The 12,067-nt window shown below is 51.3% G+C and overlaps 1 protein-coding gene across 4 annotated transcripts in view; it reads left to right on the top strand.

Annotated features, from left to right (window-relative positions):
* Positions 1-568: 568 nt before the first annotated feature.
* The window catches only part of LOC144945971 (solute carrier family 12 member 1-like), a 131,937-nt gene continuing 120,438 nt past the window's right edge, over positions 569-12,067 (top strand). For 3 of the 4 annotated variants that reach the window (XM_078874663.1, XM_078874660.1, XM_078874661.1), the window contains exons 1-2: positions 1,335-1,660; positions 10,354-10,982. In XM_078874663.1, coding sequence (XP_078730789.1) covers positions 10,401-10,982 — 582 coding nt within the window. In that variant the 5' untranslated portion in view covers positions 1,335-1,660; positions 10,354-10,400. Of the gene's footprint in view, positions 642-1,334; positions 1,661-10,353; positions 10,983-12,067 lie in introns of those variants that run through there. The other variant, XM_078874662.1, reaches the window with a different exon arrangement.

Genomic DNA, 12,067 nt, shown 5'->3' with positions numbered 1-12,067 from the left:
GGCACTCATTGAGGCCGAGTCGACCTAGGGGAGGCCCAGGAACAGGTTCAGATAATCGTCACCGGTGTTGACCGTGAATCGAACTCGGGCCGCCCGGGTCCGTAGCGCAGCGCGCTAACCCGCTGCAACGACCGCTCACGCACGTGTACACACGCACGTGTACACACGCACGTGTACACACGCACGTGTACACACGCACGTGTACACACGCACGTGTACACACGCACGTGTACACACGCACGTGTACACACGCACGTGTACACACGCACGTGTACACACGCACGTGTACACACGCACGTGTACACACGCACGTGTACACACGCACGTGTGTGCGCCAACGTAGACCCCGGGCCACGCGCGAGTTTCCAGTTCGCCCGTTGGAGACGAATTCGCCACCGAGGGTCGCAGCCCCCACAGCGCCACGCGCCGCCTGGATCGTGAATAACGACGACAACGACGCCGCTGCTGCTGTTTCTGCTGCTGCTGCTGCCGCTGTTTAACGCCACGGGCGCCGTGAAGGCGGCGATGGTGACGGCTCGGACGAGCGCTTAAGCATCTGCTCGGGTCTGACGCGGAGAAGGAAGCAGGAGGTTGGTGCCGCTGGCTGGAGGCCTTCGCCCGTGACTCGAGGTGGGGCGGGGGTGAGGGGGGTCGGGGGGTGAGGAGGGGATGGTGTGGGGGGTGATGTGGGGGGGTGAGGGGGGTGGGGGTGGTGTGGGGGGGTGGGGGGTAGTGTGGGGGGGGTGGTGTGGGGGGTCAGGGGGTGAGGAGGGGATGGTGTGGGGGGTGATGTGGGGGGGTGAGGGGGGTGTGGGGGGGTGAGGGGTAGTGTGGGGGGGGTGGTGTGGGGGGTCAGGGGGTCAGGGGGTGGGGGGGGGTGATGGGTGGGGGATGAGGGGGTGGGGGGTGATGGGTGGGGGGATGAGGGGGTGGGGGGTGATGGGTGGGGGGTGATGGGTGGGGGGGTGAGGGTGTGGGGGGTGATGGGTGGGGGGGTGATGGGTGGGGGGATGAGGGGGTGGGGGGGGTGATGGGTGGGGGGGGTGATGGGTGGGGGGTGATGGGTGGGGGGATGAGGGGGTGGGGGGTGATGGGTGGGGGGGTGATGGGTGGGGGGTGATGGGTGGGGGGATGAGGGGGTGGGGGGTGATGGGTGGGGGGTGATGGGTGGGGGGGTGAGGGGGTGGGGGGGTGATGGGTGGGGGGTGATGGGTGGGGGGGGGACAGATGCCCCCCCCCCCCCCGGGTTGGGCTCCTGGTCGCCGCCCACAGCGAGTCGAGAGCCTCTCGCGTCACGCAGAGGAGCCGCAATAAAGAGGGGGAGGCGGGCGGCTGCTGCGCCTCATTCGGGCTGTAGCTGCCGCCGTAGTAGCTGCTGTAGTAGCTGCAGGTGTAGCTGTAGCTGCTGTAGGTGTTGTAGCTGTAGTAGCTGCAGGTGTAGCTGTAGCTGCTGTAGCTGCTGCAGCTGCTCACAGCTGGCGGGGTAAGCGGCCTGCGGCTGCAGAGAGAGACGTTTCTCATTCATCAGTGGGGTGTGGGTGGGTGGCGGTGGTGGTGGGGGAGGTTGTGTGTGAAGGCGTCTATCATTCGTAGTATTGTTGTTGCTGTAATAAGAAGAAGACGGCGGGAAGAGGGTGAGAGGGAGAGGCCGTAGAGAGAGGTGGGTGCCTGCAGACACACACATCATACATACACACATCATACATACATACAGACACATCCATACAGACAGACATACAGACAGACACACACATCATACATACACACATCATACATACATACAGACACATCCATACAGACAGACATACAGACAGACACACACATCATACATACACACATCATACATACATACAGACACATCATACATACAGACAGACATCATACAGACAGACACACATATCATACATACACACATCATACATACAGACACATCATACATACAGACAGACATCATACAGACAGACACACATATCATACATACACACATCATACATACAGACACATCATACATACAGACAGACATACAGACAGACACACATATCATACATACACACATCATACATACAGACACATCATACATACAGACAGACATCATACAGACAGACACACATATCATACATACACACATACATACAGACACATCATACATACAGACAGACATCATACAGACAGACACACACACATCATACATACAGACAGACACATACATCGTACATACACACATCATACAGACATACAGACACATCATACAGACATACAGACACATCATACAGACAGACACATACATACAGACACACGCATAATAGACAATACACACACATCACACCGCAACACACACACATCATACAGACAGACACACATCACACCGCAACACACACACATCATACAGACAGACACACATCACACCGCAACACACACACATCATACAGACAGACACACATCACACCGCAACACACACACACACATCACACCGCAACACACACACATCATACATACAGACACACATCACACCGCAACACACACGTAGAGAGACACGTGGACGCACACGTGAAACGCGTAGACCCGCGCGCACAAAGACAAAGATCCCCCGTGTAGCCTTAACAGACTGCTGGGGCAAGTGCTGTCAGCGAGCACCTATAGAGGCCGGCACTGTGGCACACGAGGGCGTGGGGTGGGTGGCCAACACCACGCCCGGCCGCCTTTGTCTCCCCAGTGGCGATGTTTACACACCGCACCGGGTACTCATTTGAGGCTGAGTCGACCTAGGGGAGGCCCGGGACCGGTTCAGATAATCGTCACTGGCGGTGTTGGCCGTGAGCGGGAATCGAACCCGGATCGCCGGATTCGTAGTGCAGCGTAGCGCTAACCGCTGCACCACCGCTCCCCACTAAACTTACATAGACACACAGTCACAGACTTACATAGACACACACGCAGTCACAGACTTACATAGACACACAGTCATAGACTTACATAGACACACACACATTTAGACTTACATACACACACACAGTCACAGACTTACATAGACACACACACACAGTTATAGACTTACATAGACACACACACACAGTCACAGACTTACATAGACACACACGCACAGTCACAGACTTACATAGACACACAGTCATAGACTTACATAGACACACACACAGTCATAGCCTTACATAGACACACACACATTTAGACTTACATACACACACACAGTCACAGACTTACATAGACACACACACACAGTTATAGACTTACATAGACACACACACACAGTCACAGACTTACATAGACACACACACACAGTCACAGACTTACATAGACACACAGTCATAGACTTACATAGACACACACACAGTCATAGCCTTACATAGACACACACACGTTTATAGCCTTACATAGACACACACAGTTATAGACTTACATAGACACACACAGTCACACACTTACACACACAATTATATACACATTTATAGACTTACATAAGCAGTCGTATACAGTACGTGCATAGTAATCTGCTTGCACGACGCACACACAGACTTGTGTACTGTATACAGCATGCTGCTGTACTGTACTGCTATGGCCCTCGCGTTAGCCAAACCGTACTGACCAGAGTGGTGAAGTATGGTCATAAACCACACGACTTGGAGGGGGGGGGGGGCGGAGGCCCTCATCCAGCAATGGATTGACAAAAAGGCCGTACAATGTACGTTAGACGCGCATACATACATACATACAGACACACACACATACATACAGACACACACATACATACAGACACACACACATACATACAGACACACACACATACATACACACACACACACACATACAGACACACACACATACATACACACACACATACAGACACACACGTACGTACAGACACAATACACACGTACATACAGACACACACGTACATGCAGACACGTACACACGTACATACATACACACGTACATACAGACACGCACACACGTACATACAGACACACATACGTACATAGACACACGCATACATACAGACACACGCACACGCATACATACAGACACACGCACACGTACATACAGACACATGCGTACATACAGAGACATGCGTACATACAGACACACACACGTACATACAGACACACGCACACGTACATACAGACACACACACAGTGCTAGACTACCGTGTAACATGCACGTTAGTCAATCCACTGCTGGATGAGGGCCTCCCCGTGCCACGACTACCTTGGGGGGGGGGGGGGGTACATCTGTGACCATACTTCACCACTCTGGTCAGTGCGGGCCGGCGAATGCGGTGAGAGGGGCGGTACAATAGTGGGGGTTGATCTTCTTGGTTCTTTCGGTAAAGTCACGTAGAAGGGAAGTAATAAAATAATAAAAATAAAACATAATAAAATGAAATAATTTTCACGACGTTTCGGCTACAACGCAAGCAGCCGTCTTCAGGTGAAGAATGGGGGTTGCTGCTGCTGTACCCCACCCCCACCCGTACAATGCAAAGACAAGACAAAGATCCCCCGGGTAGCCTTTAAAAGACTGCTGGGGCAAGTGCCACACTGCAGGCCTCCTCTGACTCCGCAGTGCCGATGTTTGTGCACAACGCACGAGGTACGTATCATTAAAGGCTGAGTCGACCTAGGGGGGGAACTCAGATCTGCGTCGCCGATGTTGGCTGTGCGCAGGATTCAAACTCTGGTTCGCCGGGTTTCAAATCGCCGGGTTCGTCGGTGTGTGAACACACACGTGTGTGTGTAGTAGGTAGGTGTGTGAACACACACAAGTGTGTGTGTGTAGTAGTAGATAGATGTGTAAACACAGTGTGTGTAGTAGGTAGGTGTGTGAACACACGTGTGCACGTGTGTGTGTGAACACGTGTGTGTGTGTTGAGTAGGTAGGTGTGTGAACACACGTGTGTGTGTGTAGTAGGTACAGTATGTGCTTGTACACACACGTGTGTGAGTAGGTATGTGTGTGAACACGTGTGTGTGTGTAGTAGGTACAGTATGTGGTTGTACACACACGTGTGTGAGTAGGTAGGTGTGTGAACACACACGTGTGTGTAGTAGGTACAGTATGTGCTTGTACACACACGTGTGTGAGTAGGTATGTGTGTGAACACGTGTGTGTGTGTAGTAGGTACAGTATGTGGTTGTACACACACGTGTGTGAGTAGGTAGGTGTGTGAACACACACGTGTGTGTAGTAGGTACAGTATGTGCTTGTACACACACGTGTGTGTTAGTGTAGTAGGTAGGTGTGTGTAGTAGGAGGTAGGTGTGTGTGTGTGTGTAGTAGGTAGGTGTGTGTGTGTAATAGGTAGGTGTGTGTGTGTGTAGTAGTATGTAGGGGCGTGTACACACACGTAGGTGTGTATGTAGTAGGTAGGTGCGTGTACACACACGTAGGTGTGTGTGTAGTAGGTAGGTGCGTGTACACACACGTAGGTGTGTGTGTGTAGTAGGTAGGTGTGTGTGTGTGTGTAGTAGTAGGTAGGTGTGTGTGTGTAGTAGTAGGTAGGTGTGTGTGTAGTAGGTAGGTGTGTGTGTAGTAGGTAGGTGTGTGTGTAGTAGTAGGTAGGTGCATGTACACACACGTAGGTGTGTGTGTAGTAGTAGGTAGGTGCGTGTACACACACGTCTGTGTGTGTGTAGTAGGTAGGTGTGCGTGTGCACACGTGTGTGTGTGTAGTAGGAGGTAGGTGTGTGTGTAGTAGCCTAGTAGGTAGGTGTGTGTGTAGTAGGAGGTAGGTGCGTGTACACACACTTTTGTGTGTGTGTATAGTAGGTAGGTGTGCGTGTACACACGTGTGTGTGTGTGTAGTAGGTAGGTGTGTGTAGTAGGAGGTAGGTGTGCGTGTGTAGTAGGTAGGTGTGTGTAGTAGTAGGTAGGTGCGTGTACACACACTTTTGTGTGTGTGTGTAGTAGGTAGGTGTGCGTGTACACACGTGTGTAGTAGGAGGTAGGTGTGTGTGTGTAATAGGAGGTAGGTGTGTGTGTGTAGTAGGAGGTAGGTGTGTGTGTGTGTAGTAGGAGGTAGGTGTGTGTGTGTAGTAGGAGGTAGGTGTGTGTGTGTAGTAGGAGGTAGGTGTGTGTGTGTGTAGTAGGAGGTAGGTGTGTGTGTGTGTAGTAGGAGGTAGGTGTGTGTGTGTGTAGTAGGAGGTAGGTGTGTGTGTGTGTGTAGTAGGAGGTAGGTGTGTGTGTGTGTGTAGTAGGAGGTAGGTGTGTGTGTGTGTGTAGTAGGAGGTAGGTGTGTGTGTGTGTGTAGTAGGAGGTAGGTGTGTGTGTGTGTAGTAGGAGGTAGGTGTGTGTGTGTGTAGTAGGAGGTAGGTGTGTGTGTGTGTAGTAGGTAGGTGTGCGTGTACACACACGTGTGTGTGTGTAGTAGTAGTAGGTAGGTGTGTGTGTGTGTAGTAGGTAGGTGTGTGTGTGTGTGTGTGTAGTAGGTAGGTGTGTGTGTGTGTGTGTAGTAGGTAGGTGTGTGTGTGTGTGTGTAGTAGGTAGGTGTGTGTGTGTAGTAGGTAGGTGTGTGTGTGTAGTAGGTAGGTGTGTGTGTGTAGTAGGTAGGTGTGTGTGTAGTAGTAGGTAGGTGCGTGTACACACACTTTAGTGTGTGTGTGTAGTAGGTAGGTGTGCGTGTACACGACGTTGGCAAACAGCTACAGACATACACACGAGGTCGGCGGTAGACCACGTGTAGAGAGAGAGGGAGTACAGCTCTGGGCTGTACTCTCTCTCTCTGTACAAGGCGAATGATTTGGTGATGCTGCTGCTTCTGCGTTGGCAGCGGTACACAAGCACAGACAACAACAATAAAAACCACCACCACTCAACACTTTGGCCTTGAAATAAATAAAATCGGCGACGCATGATATGAAGGGGCATTGCCCGAAACGTCTCTGATTAATTATATAGTTATTATTTCAAGGCCCACAATTTTTTGTGGAATTCTTGTTTTGTTTGTTTGTTATTCATGTAAAAGACCGGTAGATACATAAACAGAGCTCTGGAAACTAACCAGGAATTGGGCTTGGATAGCGCTTAAGTGAGTGACTGCCAGACTTTAGTCGTCATATGGCTTGCGGGGCTAAGTGGTTGTCAGAACAGCTACATTCGTTGTTGCGTTGTTGTACTTCTATGCCCCCCTGTCAGCTCTCCGTCCACACCAATGCGTATTGACCAGCGAGGTGAAGTATGGCCAATGGAATTACCCTTCTCCCCAAAGTGGATTATTGAAAAAAATAATTGTATTTTATTTTTTATTGTATTTTAGAAAAAAATTAAATAAATTTCATAAAAAATTGAAATAAATGTTATAAATAAAATAAATTCTATTTTTTATACCTTCGTGACTTTACCGAAAGAACCAAAGAGTATGGATCCCTGCAGTCACGAAAACTTCAAATCTACGTGGGTTTGTAACTGAATTCCAGGGCTTCATTTCCCACTCGATATTTCCTCTGCCAGGGCTGGCTCGCGGTCGTGATCGTTAGCTGAAGGCACCAATCACTCAATGCATGACTGTCAACACGAATGCTGTGTTGCACCCTATACTACTTTACTCCTGAAATCGTGTCAACAGCTTTACGCAAATTTTTCGATTTTAAACTTTCGTGACTGCAGGGATTCATCTTCTTGGTTCTGACATGCTAATTTATGACTTTAACATCCTGCTAATTATCTCACATTAACACAGCTTAATCAATGCAAAATTCTTCTGTTGATATGTAAACTCCTTTGTCAAGGCGCTCTCCTCCACCCACCCAGCTTAAGATACGCTGCCAAGCTTAGCGGTGTTCATTGGAGCGCTGTCTTTCAGACAGCTCTTTTTCTTCACCTGAGGACGGCTGCTTGTGTTGTGGCCGAAACGTCGTGAGAATTTTATGTTTTATTTTTATAATTTTATTATTTCCCTTCTACGCGACTTTACCGAAAGGACCAAGAAAAAGCTTTCCGCAAATGAAAGTTCAAAACATGGCGAGGTGAATTGCGAGGCGGTGTTCGAACATAAATCACAGCCATTCCGCACTGTTCCTGATCGAAGTTGAGCCAAATGCAAATCTCTCCATCTACAGCGGCTCAAGCCCCTCGTAAATCACGTGAAATCTGTGTGGCCACCCCCACTGAATCAACCCCCCCCCACCCCCTGTGAAAGCAGACGCTTGCTCCTCCGTGCAGGTCACGTCGGCTAGCTCCGTCGTTCTCTCGCCCCTCTCTTCCCTCCCTTCTCAGCCTCCCTCTTCTTGTTTATGATCAGAGGAAACAAGAAGATGGTCGGTGTAGTGGGCACTTTGCTTCGTTCATCATTTCGTTTTTTTCAATGCTTTGCTTTATGTCTCCCCCCCCCCCTTTTTAAATAAAAGATGTCACGCTCTGCTCTCCTCCTTCTTACTCCTTTCCCTCTCTCTCTACCCCCTCTCTCTCTACCCCCTCTCTATACCTCCCCCTCTCTCTCTACCCCCTCTCTCTCTACCCCCTCTCTATACCTCCCCCTCTCTCTCTACCCCCTCTCTCCCTACTCCATGTCTATGTTCCCCCTGTTCATCTCTCTCTCTTTTTTTTTACGATCAGAGGAAACAAGAAGATGATCGGTGTAGTCGGCACTTTGCTTTGTTCATCATTACGTTTTTTGCTTGTTTGTTTTTTCAATGCTTTGCTTTATGAGCCTCCCTCTCATCCCCAGGCCATTCCTGCTTGGCACTTCTTCCTTCCTTCCTTCCTCCTTCTTCCTGCTGTTCATCTTGAGCCGTAGCCTCCACTTTGTTCTTCTTTGGGGACTTCCGTCCTGGCATCCCTTCTTCTTCCCAGCTCATCTGCCCTTAAATGGCAACGGATTCTACCACTCGCCCTTTCCCATGGTGTGTCATGGATCAACAACGTTTTATAGAGCCTCTATAGACGAGATGCACACACCACTCGGACAAGCACCAGTCGAGACGGCTGCACGCACGGATCGAGAGTCACATAAACACAAACATTTGTGGTGTTTTTGTCCCATGGTTTTGGGTTGGATACAGCTCACATCGACATTTTATGAATTTAGCCACAATTCATCCATTCAAAGACCACATGAAATACACGTATTTGCAGGTGGTACATGAGTAGCTCAATGAATTTGACAGCAGAGAGTCTCAAGTGCAGTTCAGGCGATCAGCTTTTGTCATCATTGTGTTGTCTATGTTGTACATAACGCATCGTTTTTAATAATTGTATTTGCTCTGCCGTCACTTCTTCCTCCTGAGTAACGCTAATTATCTCAAGTTACCACTTTGTTCCGATTTGTCGAGCTGTGCCGCATGGGATGTGACATTTCAATTAACAAATACTAATGGCAATAATGACGATCATACAGACATGGACCACTCGCAGAGTGATATGCAGATACAGGAGAACTCCCCTTAGCGACGGTGATATGGGGACGACCAATATCACGGATCCTACTATCTGTGGGAGTTATTTGCATTTTATTTCCTCCCCTAATCTGCCAGTTAATTTTTTTTGCGACCTAACCCCACGGATAACGGGATGAATTTTCCACGTGGGGACTTTTGTCCGTGAATTTTTATTACAGATAATAGGATGCCGTTTTCGCAAAGACTTATGGCAAAAGCTGTGGACAATCACAGATTATAGGAAGGGAGAGGGCCATGGGGTAATAGGAGTTTTTGGGTACCCTGCAGTTTCCTGGGATAATAGGAGATGCCTATAATGGTGTGGCAGATAAGAGGAGTTCTCGTGTACAGACGCAGGACGTGTTGAGAGAGATGCACACGTCTGAAAGGTGATCTGGACGTACGCTCTCGACACGGCGGGGCGCGTGCGACTTGTCTGCACGCTTCGAAGCACAGGTCCAAGACTGCCACGGATGTTTACGTTTATTTGTTAAACGAATGACGCTGTTTAGCGAGTGGCCCGGCTATTTTACACAGGAGTTCCGCGGTGCGTGAGCACAGCAGCAGCAGCAACAAAAGCAAAAGGCAAAAACATCCTTAAAGAATGTTGCCCAACGAACAAACAAGATATTAGCGGTCGGAAACGAAACGGACAAATCGAACGGTGCAAATGTGAGGTGTGCGAGAGGCGCCGGAAAAGGTTGGGTATACGTGCGAGTAAGCTCCATGTTTTAGTCTAACAGTGAAAAACACATGCAAGTCGAAAAAGGCAGTGCAAAGATGTCAGAGCCAGATCCATGATAGCAAAAAAAGTTAGGTGCATGTGCAAGTAAGCTGTGTGTTTTGATGTGAGGCCATGTTTGACGCCTTTACCTCTCCTTTGGTGAAGTTGATCTCTCGCTGTTTTTATGCCGCTGTAAACCCTTGCTGTCTTCCCCCCCCCTCCTGCTCTCACCGTTCTCTGCAGCTCCCGCCGCGTAGAAGCTTCACAGAGGAACGGGAGAAGCGGGTAGAATGGAGCCACCCTCGGGTGAAATGTCAAGCCTGCAGCTGGCAGCCAGCAGCGGCCTGGGTGGCAGCCGCTTCCAAGTGAACGTGGTGGAGGAGGAGGCGGCCGCCGCCGCTGCCGCAGCCGCGGCCGCCGCCGCAGCCGCCGCGGACGGCGGGGGGCAGCCGGAGCGGGGGTCGCAGGAGCCGCCGGGCACCCAGGAGGAAGCGCAGGAGGGAGCTCGCGAGGACGGGCCGGAGGAGCGAGGGGAGCAGCAGCAGAAGAAGCAGCCGCCGCACGGCAACCTGAGCGACCCGAGCCACAAGGAGGAGGGCGGCAAGGCCGGGCGCTTCCGCGTGAACTTCGTCAACAGCCGCTCGCGCAGCAACAGCAGCAGCAGCGGCGGGGGCGGCGGCGGGGCCGGCGGGGAGACGTCGCGCAGCGAGGGCAGCTACCACGCGTACGACACGCACACCAACACCTACTACCTGCGCACGTTCGGCCACAACACCATCGACGCCGTGCCGCACATCGACTTCTACCGCAACGCCGGCTCGCACCTGGGCGACAAGCTGGTGCGGCCCACGCTCGCCGAGCTGCACGACGAGGTGAGGGGCGGTCGCGACGGTGGGGGGCGCCTGGCGCGTGCCACTTGAACTGGGGTACAGGGACCTGGAGCCACTGGTGGCGGGGGCGACACAAGTGACCGCGCGGGTTTCCACCTGTCCTGGGTATCCCCAGGACCTGTCATTTTTTTTTGAGATACCAGGCTCTCTGGGTGGGAGCTGGGTGGCATCTGGTTTGCACGTGGGTATTTTGAGGGGTCCACCTCGGTCGTTTCTGGTGGGGGGGGGGGGGTATCTTGGTTGTGTCCGGAGGGGGTTTCCCGTGGGTAGCTCTGGCACTATTGGCAACCGGTTGGTACTGGCGGCTGCTTAGGCGCTCCTCGTGTGGACTCTGGTGGTGGTGTTGGGATGCATGCCAAAAATGGGAAGTTATAATTCGAACGTGGTAATGTTTGAGAGGATGTTTTTTTGTGCTTATTTGCGTAACCGAGTTCGCGTTTTACGACCGTCATGGAATTATTTCACCTTTTAACAAGACCACGCATCCTTCAAGCTCTTCATGCGGTGGATGTTCCCGTGGGCGTAAGAGTCTTGATATGCCACTGAATTCCTGGGGCAATATCTCGCACGCGTGTGCCCAGAACGCGCGATTAAACGTGCGATTAAACGTGCGGCATGCCCAGAACGCCTCCGGCGAACCGTGACGTTCCTTCCAGAGTCGCCGCCGGGCATGGGATGTTTGTGGGTTTTGTTGCGTTGGTGCAACTCGCGTGATACGACCGTGATTGATCCATTTCGTTCGGAACATTCCGCCGTGAGGCTGCGCGAATATCAGCAACGAATTATCCAAACAGAGTCGCGGTGCAGTGCCGAGCCGTAGCGTTTGGGGGGGGCTGGAGGGGACTGAGCGCTCTTTGACTGAAAATTCCGTCGCCCCGCCCCTCCCCTCCGCTTCTAAATACTTATCGTCGAGTCAAAGAATACTCGTTCCCACAGACTGATCTGCTACCGAATCGTTTTTTTTTTTAATTGGCAAGCTTCATGTGGTGATTATGATGATACACAAACTGTCTGCAGTCGTTAGGGTGGGCGCCTGGATAAATTGCGCAAATGAGTCCAATTCGGCG

The sequence above is a fragment of the Lampetra fluviatilis genome, chromosome 39 (genome assembly GCF_964198595.1).
Source record: "Lampetra fluviatilis chromosome 39, kcLamFluv1.1, whole genome shotgun sequence".
Classification (NCBI taxonomy): Eukaryota; Metazoa; Chordata; class Hyperoartia; order Petromyzontiformes; family Petromyzontidae; genus Lampetra; species Lampetra fluviatilis.
The sequence above is the reverse complement of the archived record's forward strand: the minus strand, read 5'-3'. Positions and strand labels throughout refer to the sequence as shown.